The sequence below is a fragment of the Eubalaena glacialis genome, chromosome 5, assembly GCF_028564815.1.
Source record: "Eubalaena glacialis isolate mEubGla1 chromosome 5, mEubGla1.1.hap2.+ XY, whole genome shotgun sequence".
Taxonomy (NCBI): domain Eukaryota; kingdom Metazoa; phylum Chordata; class Mammalia; order Artiodactyla; family Balaenidae; genus Eubalaena; species Eubalaena glacialis.
In genome coordinates, this window is record NC_083720.1 from 105,590,218 (window position 1) to 105,615,756 (window position 25,539).

The following is a 25,539-nucleotide window of genomic DNA, read 5'->3' on the forward strand; positions in this document are numbered from 1 at the left end:
GCCTTCTTCAGCTGGTCTCCCACGCCTCTTTCAGTGAGCATGCGCAGTGGGAGACCTGGATTTGTATCATCACCCCAAAGGTGGGAAATGGAACGTGGAACTCCGGGGAATTTGAGAGGTGACGGGGCTGTACCTCGACCGGCTGCACGTCCATGGTTTTTCGCCGCCGGCTCCCAGCCACCATCTCCTCGTCCTCCTCCTCCTCCTCCTCCTCCTCATCGCCGGGCTTAAGCTCGGCCGCGGTGGGGGCGGCAAAAACGTTCTCCAAGCTAGGACGGTTCCTTTTGCGGACCGACACCCGCCGGCGGATGCGGGAACAACCTTCATCCATGGCAGGGGCTGGGGGCCCTGCCCGAACGTCGTTCCGCGTGATCCAGCCGCCAAACCCCAGTGAAGGGGTGAGCGCAGCAACAGGGGGAGGGTAGCAACAGGCGGAAACTACGCTCGCCTCTCCATCCACCTTTGAGAAGGATCACAAACCAATTGTCGGGGCTTTGGGGCCGGAAGCGGAGGCACAGACGCAGGAGCCCGCCCTCTCTTCGTCCAATCGTAAGTGTGGGTTCCCAGCTTGCGGCGCGGCAAAAGGGAGAGGAGGAGAACGGGAAGGTACTGCGCAGGTGCGTAGAAATCCCCACCTGCTCTTTCCTTGGATTCCCAGCGTTCGCCTTCGGAACCTTTGAACCGAGTATTTGGGCCAACAGGGGAAGCATACCGGAAGTGACTTGTCCAGACGATTTGGAAAAAGGAAAGGAAGAGGAGGAGCAACGAACCATGGCAGCTATGGTAGCCCTTTGCAGTGGGCTAGGAAGGAGAACGTTAATGCACTTCGTAACGGCTGCTGTCTGCCTCACAGATTCTGGGACTCATGCAGGTAAAGTTTCCATATCCTAGGCTCCTTTATAGCATTGCAGCCGTTTGGCTTAGCCCTAATTAGGTCGGTGGAGTCGTCACTGTTAGGTAAAGGACCCCGGTGTCTAGGCAGTTTTCTCCAAGGTAAATGGGAATCTGTAATGGCCCGTGACTAGTATTTTAAAGCTGAAGAGGGCGTGAAATATCGCCCAGTACTTTTTTTTTTTTAAACGTACGAGGAGAGTGATGGGGTGATTCTTAAAAAGAGGCAGGGACTTGCCCAAGATCTTCGGGTAGACTTGGTAAGGAAGGAGCATTTTCAGTCACCTAGCAGCAAATTCCAGACGTCTGAGGGCCCAGATCAGGGCGAAATTGTGACATGGGCCCTGGTATCTATCATTTCTGCACTTTTATCTACTTTGTGCTTCTCTGTAAAGAATCTTTTCATTTTCCCTTTGGTATGACAATGCCTTTCAGTTTGCATTAAAATCTGTCTCTAACCCATGGAGAGAAGGGAATATAAATTCCCAGAACAGGTGAGAGGTTGTATGGGTAGGGATATATATGCCCTTTTCCCAAAGCCCCAGAAACCACATTTATCCTAAGTCTAACTCTGCCTCAAATCTGAAGACTTTTAATCTTCATTTAACCTTGTTAGTATAATGAATAGAAAACCCTTCTTTTCTCTTATGTCCCTAATTCATCTCACCTCCACAGAAGCAAAATCTTTCCTTAGCTGCTCAGCTAACAAAAATAATTAGTTCGTTGCTGTTTCTGTTTAATTGCAGTGCTGTGGAGAAGAAGTTGTTCACAGTATAAACAGGTAACCAGCAATGAGGACCTGGTAAGAATTTTTTTTCTTACTTTTAATAAGGCATTTGCAAATACGACCAAGTTCTTATGTCTTTGCTATTTGAATAGAGTTCAGCTGAAGGACAAAAACAATTAAGATGATAATCATTAGTCTGAGTTGGAAAATTATAATTTATTGAGGAGTTACTTAAGTGAACTTTGAAGTAAGAGAATCCCTAGATTCCTAGCAAGAAGCATGGCTTCTGTAACACCGTATTTTGCCTCCTAGATATGTGCTTCGGGAATTTAAAAAGGTAGTTTTGGTGCATGCAGTAATTGCAGAAAACCTAACAAAGGGATTGTACAAAGTTTACATATACCTTGGCTCTCTTCCTCATTTCAAATTCAGTTCTGTCTTCCTCCTATTCATCACTTTGGCTGGGTGGCGGCGGTGGGGGGGCTGCTTTAATAAATGTGGGATCAAAATTAAAATTTTATACCAGGACATTAAGTACAGTCTCTTCTAAACTGTAGATGTATTTTTATGGGTTTCAAGTACTATCACTAGACTTGGGCAGTGTAGGTTTTCCTGCTACATGCAAAGATAATTTGACACTAATCAGACCATATAAAGCACTTTGCACAGTGTAGAGAAGGAACACAGTCATTACAGGTAAGCTGAATGTAAATTGGATTAAGAACATTTGAGGAGTTGGAAAAAAACAGAAGAACCCCTCTGGTCCCTCTGAGCGTCCATCTCGGTCATCTAATTCACACCATAGTCAAGAGAGTAAAGGAAATTACGAGAGCTGCTCTTTAGGTCATTAAACCCACTAAGACTAATGAAAGCTATGGGCTCTCCCAGAAAAAGGCACACAGTCCCATTTATTTGAAATTTTGCATACAACTACAGCGGTTCAGGGACTTCATAGCCATTTCTTTTTTTTTTTTTTTTTTTTTTTTTTTTTTTTAAACATCTTTATTGAAGTATAATTGCTTTACAATGGTGTGCTAGCTTCTGCTTTACAACAAAGTGAATCAGTTACACATATACATAGGTTGCCATATCTCTTCCCTCTTGCATCTCCCTCCCTCCCACCCTCCCTATCCCACCCCTCTAGGTGGTCACAAAGCACCGAGCTGATCTCCCTGTGCTATGCGGCTGCTTCGCACTAGTTATCTATTTTACATTTGGTAGTGTATATATGTCCATGACACTCTCTCACCCTGTCACATCTCACCCCTCCCCCTCCCCATATCTTCAAGTCCATTCTCTAGTAGGTCTGTGTCTTTATTCCCATCTTGCCACTAGGTTCTTCATGACCTCTTTTTTTTTTTTTTTTTTTCCCTTAGATTCCATATATATGTGTTAGCATACTGTATTTGTTTTTCTCTTTCTGACTTACTTCACTCTGTATGACAGACTCTAACTCCATCCACCTCATTACAAACACCTCCATTTCATTTCTTTTTATGGCTGAGTAATATTCCATTGTATATATGTGCCACATCTTCTTTATCCATTCATCCGATGATGGACACTTAGGTTGCTTCCATGTCCTGGCTATTGTAAACAGAGCTGCAATGAATATTTTGGTACATGACTCTTTCTGAATTATGGTTTTCTCAGGGTATATGCCCAGTAGTGGGATTGCTGGGTCGTATGGTAGTTCTATTTTTAGTTTTTTAAGGAACCTCCATACTGTTCTCCATAGTGGCTGTATCAATTTACATTCCCACCAACAGTGCAAGAGTGTTCCCTTTTCTCCACACCCTCTCCAGCATTTATTGTTTCTAGATTTTTTGATGATGGCCATTCTGACCGGTGTGAGATGATACCTCATTGTAGTTTTGATTTGCATTTCTCTAATGATTAATGATGTTGAGCATTCTTTCATGTGTCTGTTGGCAATCTGTATCTCTTCTTTGGAGAAATGTCTATTTAGGTCTTCTGCCCATTTTTGGATTGGGTTGTTTGTTTTTTTGTTATTGAGCTGCATGAGCTGCTTGTAAATCTTGGAGATTAATCCTTTGTCCGTTGCTTCATTTGCAAATATTTTCTCCCATTCTGAGGGTTGTCTTTTGGTCTTGTTTATGGTTTCCTTTGCTGTGCAAAAGCTTTTAAGTTTCATTAGGTCCCATTTGTTTATTTGTGTTTTTATTTCCATTTCTCTAGGACCTGGGTCAAAAAGGATCTTGCTGTGACTTATGTCATACAGTGTTCTGCCTATGTTTTCCTCTAAGAGTTTGATAGTGTCTGGCCTTACACTTAGGTCTTTAATCCATTTTGAGTTTATTTTTGTGTATGGTGTTAGGGAGTGTTCTAATTTCATACTTTTACATGTACCTGTCCAATTTTCCCAGCACCACTTATTGAAGAGGCTGTCTTTTCTCCACTGTATATGCTTGCCTCCTTTATCAAAGATAAGGTGACCATATGTGCGTGGGCTTATCTCTGGGCTTTCTATCCTGTTCCATTGATCTATATTTCTGTTTTTGTGCCAGTACCAAACTGTCTTGATTACTGTAGCTTTGTAATATAGTCTGAAGTCAGGGAGCCTGATTCCTCCAGCTCCATTTTTCGTTCTCAAGATTGCTTTGGCTATTCGGGGTCTTTTGTGTTTCCATACAAATTGTGAAATTTTTTGTTCTAGTTCTGTGAAAAATGCCAGTGGTAGTTTGATAGGGATTGCATTGAATCTGTAGATTGCTTTGGGTAGCAGAGTCATTTTCACAATGTTGATTCTTCCAATCCAAGAACATGGTATATCTCTCCATCTATTTGTATCATCTTTAATTTCTTTCATCAGTGTCTTATAATTTTCTGCATACAGGTCTTTTGTCTCCTTAGGTAGGTTTATTCCTAGGTATTTTATTCTTTTTGTTGCAATGGTAAACGGGAGTGTTTTCTTAATTTCACTTTCAGATTTTTCATCATTAGTATACAGGAATGCAAGAGATTTCTGTGCATTAATTTTGTATCCTGCTACTTTACCAAATTCATTGATTAGCTCTAGTAGTTTTCTGGTAGCATCTTTTGGATTCTCTATGTATAGTATCATGTCATCTGCAAACAGTGACAGCTTTACTTCTTCTTTTCCGATTTGGATTCCTTTTATTTCTTTTTCGTCTCTGATTGCTGTGGCTAACACTTCCAAAACTATGTTGAATAATAGTGGTGAGAGTGGGCAACCTTGTCTTGTTCCTGATCTTAGTGGAAATGGTTTCAGTTTTTCACCATTGAGGACAATGTTGGCTGTGGGTTTGTCATATACGGCCTTTATTATGTTGAGGAAAGTTCCCTCTATGCCTACTTTCTGCAGGACTTTTATCATAAATGGGTGTTGAATTTTGTCGAAAGCTTTCTCTGCATCTATTGAGATGATCATATGGTTTTTCTCCTTCAATTTGTTAATATGATGTATCACGTTGATTGATTTGCGTATATTGAAGAATCCTTGCATTCCTGGAATAAACCCCACTTGATCATGGTGTATGATCCTTTTAATGTGCTGTTGGATTCTGTTTGCTAGTATTTTGTTGAGGATTTTTGCATCTATGTTCATCAGTGATATTGGCCTGTAGTTTTCTTTCTTTGTGACATCTTTGCCTGGTTTTGGTATCAGGGTGATGGTGGCCTCGTAGAATGAGTTGGGGAGTGTTCCTCCCTCTGCAATATTTTGGAAGAGTTTGAGAAGGATAGGTGTTAGCTCTTCTCTAAATGTTTGATAGAATTCGCCTGTGAAGCCATCTGGTCCTGGGCTTTTGTGTGTTGGAAGATTTTTAATCACAGTTTCAATTTCAGTGCTTGTGATTGGTCTGTTCATATTTTCTATTTCTTCCTGGTTCAGTCTCGGCAGGTTGTGCATTTCTAAGAATCTGTCCATTTCTTCCAGGTTGTCCATTTTATTAGCATAGAGTTGCTTGTAGTAATCTCTTATGATCGTTTGTATTTCTGCAGTGTCAGTGGTTACTTCTCCTTTTTCATTTCTAATTCTATTAATTTGAGTCTTCTCCTTTTTTCTCTTGATGAGTCTGGCTAATGGTTTATCAATTTTGTTTATCTTCTCAAAGAACCAGCTTTTAGTTTCATTGATTTTTGCTATTGTTTCCTTCATTTCTTTTTCATTTATTTCTGATCTGATCTTTATGATTTCTTTCCTTCTGCTAGCTTTGGGGTTTTTTTGTTCTTCTTTCTCTAATTGCTTTAGGTGCAAGGTTAGGTTGTTTATTTGAGATGTTTCCTGTTTCTTGATGTAGGCTTGTATTGCTATAAACTTCCCTCTTAGAACTGCTTTTGCTGCATCCCATAGGTTTTGGATCGTCGTGTCTCCATTGTCATTTGTTTCTAGGTATTTTTTGATTTCCCCTTTGATTTCTTCAGTGATCACTTCGTTATTAAGTAGTGTATTGTGTAGCCTCCATGTGTTTGTATGTTTTACAGATCTTTTCCTGTAATTGATATCTAGTCTCATAGCGTTGTGGTCGGAAAAGATACTTGATACGATTTCAATTTTTTTAAATTTACCAAGGCTTGATTTGTGACCCAAGATATGATCTATCCTGGAGAATGTTCCATGAGCACTTGAGAAAAATGTGTATTCTGTTGTTTTTGGGTGGAATGTCCTATAAATATCAATTAAGTCCATCTTGTTTAATGTATCATTTAAAGCTTGTGTTTCCTTATTTATTTTCATTTTGGATGATCTGTCCATTGGTGAAAGTGGGGTGTTAAAGTCCCCTACTATGATTGTGTTACTGTCGATTTCCCCTTTTATGGCTGTTAGTATTTGCCTTATGTATTGAGGTGCTCCTATGTTGGGTGCATAAATATTTACAATTGTTATACCTTCCTCTTGGATCGATCCCTTGATCATTATATAGTGTCCGTCTTTGTCTCTTGTAATTGTCTTTATTTTAAAGTCTATTTTGTCTGATACGAGAATTGCTACTCCAGCTTTCTTTTGATTTCCATTTGCATGGAATATCTTTTTCCATCCCCTCACTTTCAGTCTGTATGTGTCTCTAGGTCTGAAGTGGGTCTCTTGTAGACAGCATATATATGGGTCTTGTTTTTGTATCCATTCAGCCAGTCTGTGTCTTTTGGTGGGAGCATTTAATCCATTTACATTTAAGGTAATTATCGATATGTATGTTCCTATTCCCATTTTCTTAAATGTTTTGGGTTTGTTATTGTAGGTGTTTTCCTTCTCTTGTGTTTCTTGCCTAGAGAAGTTCCTTTAGCATTTGTTGTAAAGCTGGTTTGGTGGTGCTGAACTCTCTCAGCTTTTGCTTGTCTGTAAAGGTTTTAATTTCTCCATCAAATCTGAATGAGATCCTTGCTGGGTAGAGTAATCTTGGTTGTAGGTTTTTCTCCTTCATCACTTTAAGTATATCCTGCCACTCCCTTCTGGCTTGCAGCGTTTCTGCTGAAAGATCAGCTGTTAACCTTATGGGGATGCCCTTGTGTGTTATCTGTTGTTTTTCCCTTGCTGCTTTTAATATGTTTTCTTTATATTTAATTTTTGATAGTTTGATTAATATGTGTCTTGGTGTGTTTCTCCTTGGATTTATCCTGTATGGGACTCTCTGTGCTTCCAGGACTTGATTAACTATTTCCTTTCCCATATTAGGGAAGTTTTCAACTATAATCTCTTCAAATATTTTCTCAGTCCCTTTCTTTTTCTCTTCTTCTTCTGGGACCCCTATAATTCGAATGTTGGTGCGTTTAATGTTGTCCCAGAGGTCTCTGAGACTGTCCTCAGTTCTTTTCATTCTTTTTTCTTTATTCTGCTCTGCAGTAGTTATTTCCACCATTTTATCTTCCAGGTCACTTATCCGTTCTTCTGCCTCAGTTATTCTGCTATTGATCCCATCTAGAGTATTTTTAATTTCATTTATTGTGCTTGTCATCGTTTCTTGGTTCCTCTTTAGTTCTTCTACGTCCTTGTTAAATGTTTCTTGCATTTTGTCTATTCTATTTCCAAGACTTTGGATCATCCTTACTATCATTATTCTGAATTCTTTTTCAGGTAGACTACCTATTTCCTCTTCATTTGTTAGGTCTGGTGTGTTTTGACCCTGCTCCTTCATCTGCTGTGTGTTTTTCTGTCTTCTCATTTTGTTTATCTTACTGTGTTTGGGGTCTCCTTTTCACAGGCTGCAGGTTCGTAGTTCCCGTTGTTTTTGGTATCTGTCCCCAGTGGCTAAGGTTGGTTCAGTGGGTTGTGTAGGTTTCCTGGTGGAGGGAACTAGTGCCTGTGTTCTGGTGGATGAGGCTGGATGTTGTCTTTCTGGTGGGTTCGTCCACGTCTGGTGGTGTGTTTTGGGGTGTCTGTGGCCTTATTATGATTTTAGGCAGCCTCTCTGTTAATGGATGGGGCTGTGTTCCTCTCTTGCTAGTTGTTTGGCATAGGGTGTCCAGCACTGTAGCTTGCTGGTCGTTGAGTGAAGCTGGGTCTTGATGTTGAGATGGAGATCTGTGAGAGATTTTCGCCGTTTGGTATTACGTGGAGCTGGGAGGTCTCTTGTGGACCAGTGTCCTGAAGTTGGCTCTCCCACCTCAGAGGCACAGCCCTGATGCCTGGCTGGAGCACCAAGAGCCTTTCATCCACACGGCTCAGAATAAAAGGGAGAGAAAATGGAAAGAAAGAAAAAAAGAGGATAAAATAAAATAAAATAAAGCAATTATAATAAAAAATAAGAAAAAAAATTATTAAGAGTAAATTTATTAAGAAAAAAAAAATTTTTTTTAATTTTTAAAAATAGATTTATTAAGTTTTATACTAAAAATAAGAAAAAAATTATTTAGAAAAAATTTATTAAGAAAAAAAATTTTTTAATTTTTTAAAATAAAAAATATGAAAAAACTTATTAAAAATTTTTTTTAAAAATAGAAAATAAGGAAAAAATTATTAAGAAAACATTTATTAGGGAAAAAAAATTTTTAAGCCAAAAAAAAAAAAAAAAAAAAAAAAAAAAAAAAAAAAAAGGGCGGACCTAACCCTAGGACTAACGGTGAGAGCAAAGCTATACAGACAAAATCTCACCCAGAAGCATACACATCTACACTCACAAAAAAAAGGAAAAGGGGAAAAGTTAATATAGCCTGCTCCCAAAGTCCATCTCCTAAATTTGGGATGATTCGTTGTCTATTCAGGTATTCAACAGATGCAGGCACATCAAGTTGTTTGTGGAGCTTTAATCCGCTGCTTCGGAGGCTGCTGGGAGAGATTTCCCTTTCTCTTCTTTGTTCGTACAGCTCCCGGGGTTCAGCTTTGGATTTGGACCCGCCTCTGCATGTAGGTCCCCTGAGGGCGTCTGTTCCCCACCCAGACAGAACGGGGTTAAAGGAGCAGCTGATTCGGGGGCTCTGGCTCAGTTAGGCCGGGGGGAGGGAGCGGTACGGAGGAGGCGGGGCGAGCCTGCGGCGGCAGAAGCCGGCGTGACGTTGCAGCAGCCTAGGCGCGCCATGCGCTCTCCCGGGGAAGTTGTCCCCGGATTACGGGAGCCTGGCCGTGGCGGGCTGCACAGGCTCCCGGGAGGGGCGGTGTGGAGGATGACCTGTGCTCGCCCACAGGCTGTTTGGTGGCGGCAGCAGCAGCCTTAGCGTCTCATGCCCGTCTCTGGGGTCCGCGCTGATAGCCGCGGCTCGCGCCCGTCTCTGGAGTTCGTTTAAGTGGCGCTCTGAATCCCCTCTCCTTGCACGCCGCGAAACAAAGAGGCAAGAAAAAGTCTCCCGCCTCTTCGGCAGCTGCAGACTTTTTCTCGTGCACCCTCCCGGCTAGTTGTGGTGCGCTAGACCCTTCAGGCTGTGTTCACGCAGCCAACCCCAGTCCTCTCCCTGGGATCCGACCGAAGCCCGCGCCTCAGCTCCCAGGCCCCGCCCGCCCCGGCGGGTGAGCAGACAAGCCTCTCGGGCCGGTGAGTGCTGCTCGGCGCCGAGCCTCTGTGCGGGAATCTCTCCGTTTTTCCCTCTGCGTCCCTGTTGCTGTGGGATCCGCGCTGATAGCCGCGGCTCGCGCCCGTCTCTGAAGCTCGTTTAGGTGGCGCTCTGAGTCCCCTCTCCTTGCGCGCCGCGAAACAAAGAGGCAAGAAAAATTCTCTTGCCTCTTTGGCAGCTGCAGTCTTTTTCCCGGACTCCCTCCTGGCTAGCACCGAAGCCCGAGCCCCAGCTCCCAGGCCCCGCCTGCCCCGGCGGCTGAGCAGACAAGCCTCGGGCTGGTGAGTGCTAGTCGGCACTGCTCCTCTGTGCGGGAATCTCCGCTTTGCCCTCCGCACCAATGTGGCTGCGCTCTCCTCCGTGGCTCCGAAGCTTCCCCCCTCTGCTACCCGCAGTCTCTGCCCACGAAGGGGCTTCCTAGTGTGTGGAAACCTTTCCTCCTTCACAGCTCCCTCCCACTGGTGCAGGTCCCGTCCCTATTCTTTTGTCTCTGTTATTTCTTTTTTCTTTTGCCCTACCCAAGTACGTGGGGATTTTCTTGCCTTTTGGGAGGTCTGACGTCTTCTGCCAGCGTTCAGTGGGTGTTCTGTAGGAGCAGTTCCACGTGTAGATGTATTTCTCATGTATCTGTGGGGAGGAAGGTGATCTCCGCGTCTTACTCTTCCGCCATCTTGCCCCTCCCTCCTCCCATAGCCATTTCTACATTAAGAATCTGTATACTGAAGACACCTGAACTGATTTTAGGAGGGAGGCCTTGTGACAGAAGCATTAGAGGCAGTAGCGAACAAAGAAAAACGAAAAAGGCTGACACAAACTTACAAAACAGTCTGGGGCCATAAAATTGTAGTCAAAGAACCTGATAGTATTATACTAAGCCTTGTCTTTTTTAATTTTAATTTATTTTATTATTTTTGGCTGCGTTGGCTTTTTTTGTTGTTGCGCGCAGGCTTTCTCTAGTTGCGGCGAGCGGGGGCTACTCTTTGTTGCGGTGCGCGGGCTTCTCATTGCAGTGGCTTCTCTTGCTGCGGAGCACAGGCTCTAGGCGCACAGGCTTCAGTAGTTGTGGCACACGGGCTCAGTAGTTGTGGCTCGCGGGCTCTAGAGCGCAGGCTTAGTAGTTGTGGCACACGGGCTTAGTTGCTCCGCAGCATGTGGGATCTTTCCTGGACCAGGGCTCGAACCCATGTCCCCTGCATTGGCAGGCGGATTCTTAACCACTGCGCCACCAGGGAAGTCCTGCATTGTCTTTTTATAAGAAAAATAGCGATAAAACATCTAGAGAAATATGGGGATGTATTTAGGGATTATAATTTAAGAATTGCATATGGTATCTTGTGCTTAAATTTTTCTTGATTTAAATCTGAGAATTTTTAGTCACCTACAGTCTGGGCAAAGCAGTTGAGGAGAGAATCATTTATCGAAGATTTGAATTTTTTTTCCCCCTCCCATAAGCCCTTTTTTCTCCAAAGACTGTATTTTATCCCAGAATCCTCCTCCATGACTTAATTCCTCCTTAGCCAAACTTAAACAAGACACTTGCACAAAATATGAGTACACTGAAACCTTTAAAATGGTGAATCTTTTTCTGAAATGCCTGATTTTTCCTTTACAAGCCTAGCTGTTTTATTTATTCTCTTTCACAGTAAGAAAGGTACAACTAATCCCTTGGAGAGATTTAAATGTGGTAACCTAAGATTTTAAGTTTTTTCGATTCAAAGTTAACACAAACTATATTACCATATTTTTTTCCCCTTTATCCTAGCCTTATCCAATGGAAAATCCTTATAAGGAGCCTCTGAAAAAATGTATCTTGTGTGGAAAACGTGTAGATTATAAGAATGTACAGGTGAGATCTGGTTTTACTTCACTATGATACTTGATTTTGGGATTTTTGCTCCTTTATTAATACAGTAGAGAAGCAAGTCAGTTTTTATAACAGGCTTTGTGTAGGGTGACTGTTTTAGCAACTTCATAATTTCAGATCTCGTTATACTTATACGTAGCGATACAAGGCATCTGTTTTATTCAAATAAGAGCCCCTTGGCTGTCCCTCATTTACTCTTAATTCAGCTTAGCATTCCTCTTTTTTCTTTGCCCAAAATGTCTTTACAGTAGCTTGCTGTGGCAGTGATTCTCAGTTGGTGGAGTTCAGTAGTTTGGGAAAAGCTCCTCTGGTGAAGTTGATCTCTGCTATTTCAAATATAATTTTATCTGTTGTCAAGCACTCAGCAAATTAAAAGTGGCAAATTTAGGGGAGAGAATGGTGCTGGAGCTAAGTATACTGACAGTAGTATAAAGTGATAGCTGCCTTGGTGGGAGAAAACCCAAGGAATGTTAAAATGCAACGTGTTAGGATTATGCATAGTGCCTAGAATGATGCCTGGTACATAGAAAGTGCTAAAGAATTTAAATTAATAAAACATAAATAACAGCAAACGGCCTGATGTACCTGTACATCTTGAAGACCTCACTGTAGTCTGATATTATGTGATAGCCTATCATGATAGATGAAATGTTTTGTACCTTGTTATAAGCAACAGTATTTGAGAAAAGTTATCTGTGGAAAAGTCAAGAAAGCAGCTTTAGCACTGAAAGAATATGCTCATTAATCTGTTGTATAGACTTTTTTGACACACTGGATAAGAGATGTCAACTTTAGTGATTAGTTTAGTTATTTAAAAAGATGACCTATTAATAGAATGAACGTAATTCAGTGTTTTTACTCATATTTTGAAGTCTATCTGAAATGTATTAATAAACCTTTACATAACTTGAAGGTGTGGCATAAGGTTTTTTTTAAACTTACACATTCAAGATTGAATAACAAGTGTATTAATGTAAATTTTTTTCCTTTTCAAATATAACTCAAAACAGCTTTTATCCCAGTTTATTTCTCCATTTACTGGATGCATTTATGGAAGGCACATAACAGGTATTTTGTTTTCTATATATTATAGCAACTTAAATGTAAGTAAGACTTATATAAAGCTATGTCTGTTATTTAAGGAAACTGGCAGATTTTCAAATAGTGCTACAAATTACTATGACACCAGATACTATGGGTAGTTTGAGAAAGCCTCTTCTTAGGCCAAAGGATAATTATTTTGCATGTCTTCTTATACTCAGTTAACTATAGGCTGACAACATGTAGAAAACTTGGGCTTAAAAAAATTGCTTTGCTGTTTGGGAGTATACTATAATTATCCCCAGGCTATTATTTAAACCAGGGGCCTATTGCCTATAGGCCAAATCGGATCTGCCACTTGTTTTTGTAAATAGCTTAGTTTCCATAGTGTCTGAGCTACAACAGCAGAATTGAGTAATGACGACAGAGACTGTATGACCCACAAAGCCTAAGATATTTACTATCTGGCTCTTTACAGGTTTTCCAGTCCTTCCATGACATAGACAATTGTTATGCATTTTGATTACTGGCATTTTTTTACGAATAAGAAAGCAATTTCTTTTATAGGTCTTTGTGGGAAGAAACAAAAAGAAATCACAAAAGCAATTAAGAGAGCTCAAATAATGGGTAAGAGCATCTGAAAAACTGAATTATGCTAACCAAAATTTTGCTCATTATCTTTTGTGAAGAACTTTCATTATCTCTTTACAGGGTTTATGCCAGTTACATACAAGGATCCTGCATATCTCAAAGACCCTAAAGTTTGTAACATCAAATACAGGGAGTAAATTCTATAAAGTTTTCATCAATAAATTTATTTTACAGTTGTGTGGTGGTAATACTGGCTCAAACTGTAAGATTTAATAACCTTTGAGTAGAAAACTGATAGGCTAAATCTTATCAAACTATAAAGTATTATGTTTTTAATTCTTAATAATTTGAAATTATATGAGGAAAAAGTGTTTCAGGAATGAAGTTTCCTCTCCATATCAGAATGTTCATTAAGTAAATCAGATTATTTAAAATGTTAATACTTGTTACATTTTACATACATATGAATTAAAAAAAGGTACTGTGGGATTTTCACTTATATCTGGCCCCCAAATAGCTCATACAGCATACCACTGATAATGAGATGTTAAACATGGAAGGGATGACTTGTATTGGAATTTCACTTTAGGCCCAGATTCTGTGTTGTAAATAGTATTGTAGGGATATGGGTGCGGGAAAGTGGAATGCTTATATAATGTACAAATCCCACATGACAGGGTGTGGATTTGAAATTGCTAAGGAAGATTTTCTAACAAGTAAATAAATTATGCCTGGCTAGGACTATGGGTCTTCCCTCTGTAGGGATGTTACGTGGGGATGAACAGTGGTGCTGTCACAGGACCTAACATTTACTCCTGGACTAGTCTATCATGAACTGGTAGTGTCCTGTAAATAAACGGATCCATAAGCAATCTGTTGTATCATCTTCTCTTACTCCAGTGATACAAACCGATCGCCAAAAGATGGAGAATAACTGAGAAAAAATGTCCTACAAGGGTTCTTTTCCTCCTTTTCATTTAGTACCCTGAAAGTTGGGACATCAAAATATTATTTTAAAATTAGGGTTCAGACTGAACCCCATTTCCTCTCCTGCCCTGTGCTTCTTATGTAACTAGTAAAGCAATCCCAACAGCAACTCATTATTTGCACAAATCATCCCTGGTATTATGTGGGCTTCGTAAACACCCCATGGTAACTAATGCATGTTAACACATAGATAAAAGATGATAGTTTTTGATACTAGCTATGAATTTGCTCTATCATTTAGGAAATAAGTGATGGAAGAGCAGTGGTCAACATGTGGGTTCAGCATTTCACCCAGTGAGTAAAGCATGAAGGCTTCATGTGATGTGTATGCTTCATGGGAAATTCTGTTATGGAAAGGACAAATAGAAAAAACAAACAGTAAAAGCTCTCCTAACCAACCTCCACTTAACCAACTCACTGGATTAAACAGGGGCTTTACATCCTCCTTAAAAATCACATGGAAGCCCATGACTCTTAACCTGCTGAGTTCTACATTACCAAGAGTCAGCTATTTTGTTCCCAGACCTTATCAGTTGTATTTTTGTAGTGATGAATATGAGCATTAAAAAGAAAGTTACAGTTGCAGTGAAAACCAAGTAAATGCTCTGAGAAGACCTGATAAAGGTAACTAGCTTTTTAAAAAAAATAGTTGTCAAATTAGGTGTGGTTAGGACAAATAAGATTGGGAATGGAAAATTAAAAAACGTAGTAGCATTTTGTACTTAGGTTGCTTTGCAAATTTCTTTAAAGAAACTAAAATTGGGGATTATATAGGGTAAGTAATGAGTTTGATTTACATAGGAACTCCAGTACATTCGTAAAAAAGTTCCTGGCCCTACAACAAAAGTTTGACGAATGTACACTTCTGCTTTATGTTAAAGTGAAATCTCTGATAGACACCTTATTTATGTATCATTTGAGTCCCACTTAACTGGCCTTTTCACCTAACTAACCAACTGCTGATCCCAAACATATTGCATTACCAGGCTTTGTTCTGTACTCAAATTCTGAACTGACTCAATTTAAAGTACTTCATAAAATAAATGGACTAGAACTTACCTATGTGTTACTGCAAAGAGCTGAACATAGTAAAAACAATAGGCATGTTTGGCTTTACCCTTCATCTGATGAAAAATCTCCTTTCGGCCTAAAAGAATCAAAAGGTAGGAGACTGTGGATATTCACCAGAACCCTTCATTTTCTCAATCTCTTCATCTGTTTCTGGGCTGCTCACTGTGGATGCTTTTTCTTGGTTACTGCTATCAGTGTCTGTTTTATATGGTTTGTTCTGTATCTCTAACAGCCGTGACTTCTTGAATTGCCATCCACCATCTGTACCTGAAGCCTTACGCTTAATCATTTGCAGCGCTCTACCAGCTGGACTAGCTTCAGGAGTGTCAGTATATTCCACCATTAGGGTCAGGTTGTCTACCACATTGAGATGGTGGCTGGTATTACAACTACTTTTAGAAATATGTCTATTTTTCAAGGAGATAACACACGAATGAAGAAATTCACAATCGGGAAAAAAGGTCTGTAAAGCTTGACAAAGAAAAATGTTCTCCTGAGGGTCTTTCTGGACATTCTTCTCTCCTAAAGAAACAAACAAATATTTCAACATACAGTATTTCTACTACAAAGCTTTTATACTTATCTATTTGTTAGTAAAGTCAGAGACTTTAAAGAATCATATCAAATTATCTAAATTAAGAGAAATGATAATCCCAAATTTATATGCCACAATATCCTCAGAGAAAACTAAAGTTGTCATATTTTTTAACATCAAGGTAGTATAGCTATAGTAGTGCCATGTTCTTTGTTCAGTGGGATTTAAGAGTATTAATGGAAGTTATTTTTAATCCTAAGGTGAACAAATTGATCAGTTAGTGCAACCAGCTCATCCGTAATTCCAATCAGTGAGAATTTTTCTTCAAAGCACAGAAAGAAGTGATATGTGAACTTTTTACTTACGTGTTGCTTGAATCTGTGCTTGCTTTCTTTTTTTAATTTCTCGTTTTAATCTGTTTACATCCTTTAGTAGTTTCTCTACTGCTCTCTCACTGTGTTCTACTTTATTGCATATACTCTGGAAAATAAAGTAATTTAAGAGCATAGATAAAGTTCCAAATTGTATACTACAATCTAGGTTCACAAATAATATAAAATCCTTCATGGTATATAACATCAAATATTTTCCTTTATAAAAATTTTATTTTATTTTGCTATTTTCTGGAGGAACTCACCAACAAGCATTTGTATGGTGCTTCATAGGTTACAAAATGCTTTCCAGATATATTAACTTCCTATTTATACAAAGTTTTATCATTCAAGTTATTTCCTAGATAATACACAGAAATAAAAAAAAAATTTAACTGCTTCAAAACAAAAAATACTGTACTATTTTGAGATGCATACTTATTGCAAACATTTAAGAAACTGCCAATAACAAAGTGACTTTCACTATTACAAAAAACTACTGAAGATTTTAATTCCTGTAAAACTACTTTGGAAAAGCAGAATGGCCTTATGTGTCATCAGTTTTTAAGTACTAATACCCTTTGACTCAGTGATTTCATTTTGGGAATATATCTTGAACCAGTAACAAAAATTTATATAAGATGATGTTTCTTAGAATAGTGTCAAATCAAAAGTAACTAATTTCCAATTATAGTGTAATGGGTTGTTAGAGCCAGTTTTAGTGGATACTTCATGGCACATCTGCCCAGCCTATTTCTCATGAACTTGTTCATCCTGCCACAAGAGTTCGCCAGTAACCCTTTCACCAACTTTCACCTTAGCTGACCCAAGCAGAGATAATTACAATAACCAATTGGCAAATCCTAATCTCTTGAATAGAAGAGATTAAATGCAGAAGCTATAGGTTAGCTCTTTGGTCAGCCAGTGGGTGAATAAACAGCAAGATCTGTAGATACTATGAAGGAAACCAACAGGCAGACACAAAGGGAGAGAGTGAGTTAGTTTGTTTTTCGGCCACTCCGTGCGGCTTGTGGGATCTCAGTGCCCTGACCAGGGACTGAACCCTGGCCATGGCAGTGAAAGCGCCGAATCCTAACCACTAAGACCACCAGGGATCTCCCAGGAGACAAAGTTCTGATGGCATTCAAGCTCCTAGTTCCAGTTCCTTCCTAGAGCTCAGTGGCCTTCTGCCCACCGTTCCTCTCACATACCTCTACATTCCCTAATTTAGCCCAAGTTGGTACTTTTTTTTTTAAGTTAATTTATTTATTTATTTTTGGCTGTGTTGCGTCTTCATTACTGCGTGCAGGCTTTCTCTAGTTGCGGCGAGCAGGGGCTACTCTTCGTTGCGGTGTGCGAGCTTCTCATTGCGGTTGCTTCTCGTTGTGGAGCACAGGCTCTAGGCGTGCAGACTTCAGTAGTTGTGACACGCAGGCTAACTAGGTGTGGCTCGCGGGCTCTAGAGCGCAGGCTCAGTAGTTGTGGTGCACGGGCTTATTTGCTCTGCGGCATGTGGGATCTTCCTGGACCAGAACTCGAACCCGTGTCCCCTGCACTGGCAGTCAGATTCTTAACCACTGTGCCACCAGGAAAGTCCCCAAGTTGGTACTTTTCACATTAGAGTTCTAATATACTGCTCTAAGAAATATACTGCTATTAAAAAGAACTAAAATATGGAAAATGTTTAATGGTACATCAAATAAAAATCATGACACAAATTTCTATGTCCCCATCACTGTCAACAATGTAAAAGCATGTATACATTAGGGGGAAACTGGAGAAAATTGCAAAGTGCAAAGAGTTAAGTTACAATGGTAGGATTCTGGATGTTTTCCTATTTTCTAAAATTCCTGTATTATCATATTAAAAAACAAGGTGCAATATTATCAGTGTGTAAAATGCATTAACCCCATTTCTCTTAGTGTGCTATATTGGTGAGTATGGTGGCCATGGAATATACTACTCAGATCTCCATTTGCAGGAAGCAGAGTTGACTGACAGTTCCAGGTGCCATCTTTTTGGGTCCAGTACTGTGCTTGTGCTTAGGTCATGCTTCCCCTAGGTTGCTCTTAGCCACCGACTGAGCACAGTGGGGATATCAGTATAAGTCTATTCCTGTAGGATACCTTTGCTCAAAGACTCTCCATCAGCCTGGCTGCAATTTTTCAGGCCTTGCAGTCTAAAGCTCTTCCTACCCAATCATTCTCCTTTCCCTGTCTCCTTCCTCAGGTGTCAGACTTACATTGCAAGTCTCCCTGCCACTCTTGCTCCCTGCCCTCAAGGGACCTGAATGGACACAATGAGGTAGAACTTAGTACTGTGGTAGACTTTTTTGTTCCCAAATATTTGCTCCCTTTTTTATCCAGTAAAAGGGTTATGTATCCCTGCCTATTGCCATGACATCCTCTGGCCAATGAAATGTGAGTGGAAGTGATAGGCCAGCTCTGAGCAGAAGTTCTAAGAGCTGTTGTGAATTCCCACCAGCTTTCTTGCTCTTTTCCCTTTGTCATGAGAAGAGCATGTCCCACAGATGGGCTGGATCCTAGAATGAACATGACATTTAGAACAGGAGCAGAGCTGCAGCCAAGATATAATGTGAGTGAGAGAAAACTTTTGTTTTTGTAGCCCACCAAGATGGAGGCCTTTGTTACTGAAGCTAAACTAATACAAAAATTTATGTCTAATCAACTGTCAGGTTATCCCTAAACATATATTCAGTGAGCAATGTGATATGAACTCTATAGGTGACCTTTAAATGTTTTTTTAACTTACCTTTAATTCCTCTTGTAAAGAAGCATACAGTTCATTTATCTTATGTACCTCCTTTAAAGATCCATCTTCTTTAAAAAATTCAGAGCTGTAAAATATTACCATTTCCTCAGGCAAATGTACAGAACTCATTTTAATGATACAATGAAAAATTTATTCGTAGTCGAGGAACAATAGATGATTCTTTTTACTGGCTTTGTAGGGACCATAATTTTGTCAACCTACTTATTTACAGAATAAGTAAAACCAACCAGAAAACCTAGTTATCTATCTTCACCTCAGCAAACTTTTTAGCCTCCTAAGTACTATTTCCAGGACTCAAAAAAGAGGTTAAGTGAAAACAGATAAAGATTGAAGGGGGGGGGGTTCTTTCTTGGCAATAGGATCAGTCAATTATTTTACTGAGTTGAAGTCATCACTGATTGAAAGAGGCAACATTGTTTTATATACCACGAAGAAAAAAGAAAATTCTAAGGCATGTTTTGTAAAAATCCCAATTAGAGATAAATGTAAAACTGTGTCTTAGTATCAATGAAATGTGGTATTCAATTTCTATAAGACACTGTTAAGCACTGTGGGAACACAAAAATAAATAAAATCTAGTCCATTATTCTCATAAAGTTTACACTTAGTAAGTATCCTGTAGTACAGTGTTGTTATTTCTGACATTAATTATTCCCTTATTGCCCACAAAAAAGTTATAGCTCAGCAGTCTACAGTGTAAGTCTTGGCTAAAGCCTCATTTTTTGTCTTTATTTCATATCCAATCTAATTTCTTGCCTTTAATCTGAACTGCTGCCTTAGAAAATTATTATTTTGAGGCTAGCTCCTTGTTCTTAGAATAAATATGTTAAAATATGTAGGCTATACAACAATGCCCCTCTCTTCTGTATTTTATAAATGGACAGGCGCTAGAAGGAAATACTGAGAAATTAAAAGTCTGGTTTACTTGAGTAATGTGGTCATTAGTCAGTTTTCCTTTCATTTTTATTCTTGTGTAATAAAACAAATTAACTTCAAAAAATGAATAGGAGTTAAGTTTAGTGGGGAAGCAGCTGAGGGATCTCACCTGTGTGTTTTTACTGCTCGACTAAAACCAGTGGACAGACAGGAATCAGATACAGTTTTATAACCCAGTTGTTCAGACATGCCCAAATTGGCCACCACTAAAGGTATCCTATGAAAAAGTCTGAAGAAATAAAATTTTTTAAAATAAATTTAAAATAAAGTGAAAGATTAGCATCTACTAATTAGTATATAGACTACCTTTCCCCTACAAGATTAAAAAACAAAACCCCATTCCTTACTACTTATCCATGACAGAATTTACTGACTTGAGGCAAATAGCTTTTAAAAACTGTGAAATGTGCATAGTGTAAGATAACTGTATGAAAAAATACTTTAATGGTTATTTTAACTGATCACCACATGTAAAAATAAAGGCAGTATTGTTGCGATTCATCCCATCTTCCATGAATGATAAAACTACTCTTCCTTGGTACTCTTTTAACTTCATTCTCATACTCCATGAAAATGTTGTCTATATAACCTGCGGGGAGTCCTATTAACTCATTTTGGTGGATCATCAAGAACCACCCTGCTTCCTGGCAGAGGTTAGAGAAATGCTGCTCAGGTATGCAGGCTTCAGTTCTACATTATATTCCTTAGCAACCAATACCTAAAGCATGCATATTTTTTCCACCTTATGGTAAATAAGAGCAAATCCTCAGTGCCAGAAACACAAGTCATCATTCCATACTGGGCTTCTAACTTCCTTATCTGACCTTCATTTTCCCATATAAAGAACTGATGGTAAGAAAGGCTAAAAAGGGTTATTGTGACAATCTAATGCAACAATATACGAAAATAGTTGGTAAGCCATAAAAAGTACAATAAAAATATTGAGTACATTTTTCTGTTAGCTGAAAACAGCCAGTGACTGGCCAACATTTACCCTTTCTGAGGTTTATATAAGGCATGCTCCAGCCGATGAGTAGAGCAGCTTTCTGTTATTATACTCGGTGTTAATAACAGAAAAACAAGTTCCTGGCTTGAAAGATGCTGCTGTAAGTTTTTGTGAAGCAGTCTCTCTCTGAATGTCATGATCTGGTCTGAATGACGTCGGAATTTATACCAACCAACCACATCCTGAAAGAAAATATAGAAAAACATCAGATGTATACCTTAATGGTTACAGTTATTATGTATCTTACTGTCATAATCAAGCAGTAAAACTGGCAACCTTAAAAATGGCTTTCTTGGGACTTCCCTGGTGACGCAGTGGTTGGGAATCCGCCTGCCAAGGCAGGGGACGGGTTCGAGCCCTGGTCCGGGAAGATCCCACATGCCGCGGAGCAGCTAAGCCCGTGCGCCACAACTACTGAGCCTACGCTCTAGAGCCCGAGAGCCACAACTACTGAGCCCATGTGCCACAAATACTAAAGCCCACGCACCTAGAGCCCATGCTCCTCAACAAGAGAAGGCACTGCAATGAGAAGCCCACGCACCCTAACGAAGAGCAGCCCCCACTCGCCTCAACTAGAGAAAGCCCGCGCGCAGCAACGAAGACCCAAGGCAGCCAAATATAAATAAATTAAAAAAAAAATTTTTTTTAAATGGCTTTCTTAGTATTTACCAAGATTTGGGGCCTATATTAAACAAAACGTACACTTAAGAATACACTTTACCTTTTATAAAGCATGCAAACTGACTTGCAGTTAAATTACTTTCCATTCAGTTACCAGGCTACAATTTTATTCAATATAGATTAAAGAAAATAAATTCTTAACTTCCTCTAGTTTCTCTTATGGCATTTACTGTCTTAACATTTTAACCCTTAGTCAAAATTTAAATGAAGAAAACACCAATGAAAACTAGTTAACTTCCTGTATGGATACTTGGTTTGCTAAGTAAGTAAACTGAACCCAATAGCTTTTAATTGAAATTTATATGGGAATGTTATCACCTACCCCACAGAGTTGGTTCCAAGATTAAGATCATATTAAAGGGTTTTGTAAATTATAACATGCTAAACAAATGTGTTGTTAGTATTATTTATTTATCTTTGGCTGCATTGGGTCTTCGTTGCTGCGCGTGGGCTTTCTCTAGTTGCAGCGAGCGGGGGCTACTCTTCATTAGGGTGTGCGGGCTTCTCATTGCAGTGGCTTCTCGTTGCGGAGCATGGGCTCTAGGCACGCGGGCTTCAGTAGTTGCAGCACACGGGCTCAGTAGTTGTGGTTTGCGGGCTCTAGAGCGCAGGCTCAGTAGTTGTGGCGCACGGGCTTAGTTGCCCCACGGCATGTGGGATCTTCCCGGGCCAGGGCTCAAACCCGTGTCCCCTGCATTGGCAGGCAGATTCTTAACCACTGCACCACCAGGGAAGTCCCTCAAAAAGTTTTAAGAGGAAAAAAGTACCAAGAAAAAATGTATTTGGAAAAAAAAAATCTATTTTGATCATTCAGCAAGTTTTAACTGAACACCAAGTGGGCTACAGAGGATCCAAATTAGGTGCTGTATAGGAAATCAAATAGCAACTTGTAACTAAGTAAAAGAACAGCAATGGATTAAGTCCTAGAGTACGTGGTACTGGGAAGGGGTATGGTTAGAATGTAGAAGAGGATGAGATCAGTGTAAATCAGAATAGTCAAGAGGATGAGAAAAAGATGAAGATTTTTAATGACTAGCTTTGCTTTCAGGGAAACCCCTTTGAATTTCTGGAAAGAACAAGCCTTTCCTCACCTGCTTTACATAGGACATTGTGAAGACAAATGCTGCTTAAAAGTTCTGTCAAAGTATTACATGTTTTTACAAGCTGAAAATAATACATATAATACAAAAAAAAGAAAGGTAAATCAGGGAATACCTTTTTGACACTTGATAATATTTTCTTCAGCGCTCGCTCATTTACTTCACCAGAAGAATTATAAAAGCTGTAAAAGCCAAAATTAAAGGCATTTCAAATAAGCTAAAAATATGAATGATTTTATTAGCACTTTTAATTGTAGTTACTCCTAGCCCAACTACCCAACCAAAATCCATATACTTACTTGCCTGTTAGATGAAGTTCTAAATTAAATAGGAGAGAAAGTTCTCAAATTAACAGACTTAAAGTGGTAGAAATATGCGGTCCATAAGCAATGAAAAAGGAAAAGGAGTGGAGGAACTTTAAAGGATAAGTTTGCGTACCACATTTTTTTTTAACCTAAAACAAAACAAACTCTCCATTAAATACAGGTATTTGTAAGTTCACATAGCTAGTTCACAATTTACTCATTAAAACTTTTTTTTTACAATTATGATACATACAAAAGAATGTGAGTAATGAAGCAGCACAATAACAAAAAGACAATTTATTCATTGCTAATTCCAAAAGCTATTCTTTTCTTTTATAAATTTATTTTATGATTTTATTTATTTATTGTTTCTGGCTGCGTTGAGTCTTCATTGCTGCACGCGGTCTTTCTCTAGTTGCGGCGAGTGGGGGCTACTCTTCGTTGCAGTGCGTGGGCTTCTCATTGCGGTGGCTTCTCTTGTTGTGCAGCATGGGCTCTAGGTGCGCGGGCTTCAGTAGTTGTGGCACGTGGGCTCAGTAGTTGTGGCTCATGGGCTTAGCTGCTTCGCGGCATGTGGGATCTTCCTGGACCAGGGCTCGAACCCGTGTCCCCTGCACTGGCAGGCGGATTCTCAACCACTGCGCCACCAGGGAAGCCCTCCAAAAGCTATTCTTAAATTAAGAGAAGTGCTTTAGGAGTTGGTTGTTTTTTGTTTTGTGGGGTGGGGGGGGTGGAGGATAGGTATTGGTTTAGTTTAGTGACCTCTGTTCTGTAGTTGGAATGTCAAAGATTTAGGGAGAATAGAAAAATAATTCTAAAAGATTCTAAAGCATTTACTTTCAGCTTTCTTTCCCCTCCAGGGATTGCAAATAATATTCTCCTCTTTTTAACATTCATCAAGATCAACAATATTCTTTTCTATGATGAAATATCTATTATGCAAAATCTTTGACAAATACTATTCATTGTAATAGGTTTTTACTGGTAATTCTAATCTACACACTGAAAAAATTTAGTTACATAAAACTGGAAAAAACATATCCTAATAGGCAATATATTTTTTCCTTTTAACTTACAAAGTGTTCCACCTACCGAAGGGGGATAATTCAGCTCATCGAACAGATCCTTCCATCTTACCTATTTATTCCAACATGAAAAATCTAAATACAAGAGTTTATTCCTGTGTTTCTCTAGGATGGTCCACTCCTGAGCTCCTCAAACTGGGACATAATGCAATACACCAGGGTGTATAAAACAACAAGATAAAAGTGTACATCTTCTGTGCAAGCACTGATTTTTATGTAAAGCTTCTGGGAAGGGGGGCAGTTTTTTTTTTTTTTTTTGTAGAAATAGATATACTGTACGGTAGAATTCATGTTAAACTGCGCAATTTTTTTTAAGTGACTTTAAGTTTTAGGCTTCAATGGGCTGTTTTCCAGATTCCCCCTAGATTTCTGAGATAAGGGAAACAGTGTATTTCAGTGGAAAACTTTGCAAACAATGTATCAGAGCAGGATTGACAAACTTTTTCTATAAAGGGCCAGATAGTAAATATCTTAGGCTTTGCTGGACAGTCTCTGTTACATATTCCTCCACTGTTCTTTTTTTTTTTTTTAACTCTTAAAAAATATATTAACTATTCATAGAGGTCCATATAAAAACAGGCCATGGGGCTGTACTCTGCCACCCTCTGTATCAGAAACATAAAACTGGTTATTAAAGCTTATCCAGCTCGGACTCCATGAAGTATGGTATCAGAAGACTTTGTTTTTAACATGTTCCATCTACATCATTTAAAACAGTTGCCCCCAACCTTTTTGGCACCATGGACGGGTTTCGTGGAAGACAGTTTTTCCACGGATGGGGGTGGGGGGTGATGGTTCAGGTGGTAATGCGAGCGACGGGGAGCGGCAGATGAAGCTCTGTTCACTCACCCGCCGCTCACCGGTACCAGTCCGGGGCCCAGGGGTTGGGGACCCCTGATTTAAAACAAGAAAGAAACAGCATAGTATTATGCTGTTGGATTAGAGCTCAAGAATCCGGATTCTTCTAGTTTTGCCCTACCACTAGCCAGTTCTTCCCCCATCCCCTAATTTTGTAAAGCTAAAAGGCTGAGGGACTTCCCTAGTGGTGCAGTGGTTAAGAATCCACCTGCCAGTGCAGGGGACACAGGTTCGATCCCTGGTCCGGGAAGATCCCACATGCTGCGGAGCAACTAAGCCCATGCACCACAACTACTGAGCCTGCGCTCTAGAGCCCGCGAGCCAGAACTACTGAAGCCCGTGTGCCACAACTACTGAGCCCGCGTGCCACAACTACTGAGCCCGCGTGCCACAACTACTGAGCCTGTGCACCACAACTACTGAAGCCCACACACCCTAGAGGCCGCTCACCACAACTACTGAGCCCGTGTGCCACAACTACTGAAGCCCGCGCGCCTAGAGCCTGTGCTCCGCAACAAGAGAAGCTGCCGCAGAGAAGCCCACGCGCTACAATGAAGAGTAGACCCCACTCGCCGCAACTAGAGAAAGCCCATGTGCAGCAACGAAGACCCAACACAGCCAATAAATAAATAAATAAATACACAAATACATAAATAAACAAAAGGCCTAGGTATGGGTTTCTCATCACTGGATCAGATGGCTTCCTTGGCTCTAAGACTCTATTAAGTTGGT

The 25,539-nt window shown here is 39.9% G+C and overlaps 3 protein-coding genes across 8 annotated transcripts in view; 1 reads left to right on the forward strand and 2 right to left on the reverse strand.

Annotated features, from left to right (window-relative positions):
• The window catches only part of HELQ (helicase, POLQ like), a 39,962-nt gene extending 39,423 nt beyond the window's left edge, over positions 1–539 (reverse strand). Inside the window, 2 exon segments of the mRNA XM_061192458.1 lie at positions 1–80; positions 83–539. Coding sequence (XP_061048441.1) covers positions 1–80; positions 83–331 — 329 coding nt within the window. The 5' untranslated portion in view covers positions 332–539.
• MRPS18C (mitochondrial ribosomal protein S18C) lies at positions 68–13,327 on the forward strand. Of its 4 annotated transcripts, none has more exons than XM_061192454.1 (7): positions 68–549; positions 659–871; positions 1,638–1,693; positions 11,346–11,429; positions 12,458–12,515; positions 13,056–13,115; positions 13,200–13,327. In XM_061192454.1, the coding sequence occupies exons 2-7, from the start codon at positions 772–774 to the stop codon at positions 13,274–13,276; spliced, it is 435 nt and encodes a 144-aa protein (XP_061048437.1). In that variant the 5' UTR covers positions 68–549; positions 659–771; the 3' UTR covers positions 13,277–13,327. The 4 variants fall into 4 exon arrangements, with proteins under 4 accessions (XP_061048437.1, XP_061048439.1, XP_061048438.1 ...); XM_061192456.1 differs by having other exon boundaries at positions 702–871; XM_061192455.1 differs by lacking the exon at positions 68–549 and adding an exon at positions 566–617 and having other exon boundaries at positions 702–871.
• ABRAXAS1 (abraxas 1, BRCA1 A complex subunit) overlaps positions 10,479–25,539 on the reverse strand; it is a 22,485-nt gene continuing 7,424 nt past the window's right edge. For 2 of the 3 annotated variants that reach the window (XM_061192452.1, XM_061192453.1), the window contains 6 exons: positions 22,675–22,741; positions 20,767–20,960; positions 19,882–20,001; positions 18,816–18,900; positions 16,038–16,152; positions 12,370–15,659 (listed from right to left, as the gene is read on the reverse strand). In XM_061192452.1, the coding sequence (XP_061048435.1) occupies positions 15,223–15,659; positions 16,038–16,152; positions 18,816–18,900; positions 19,882–20,001; positions 20,767–20,960; positions 22,675–22,741 (1,018 nt within the window). In that variant the 3' untranslated portion in view covers positions 12,370–15,222. Of the gene's footprint in view, positions 10,829–12,369; positions 15,660–16,037; positions 16,153–18,815; positions 18,901–19,881; positions 20,002–20,766; positions 20,961–22,674; positions 22,742–25,539 lie in introns of those variants that run through there. The other variant, XR_009701125.1, reaches the window with a different exon arrangement.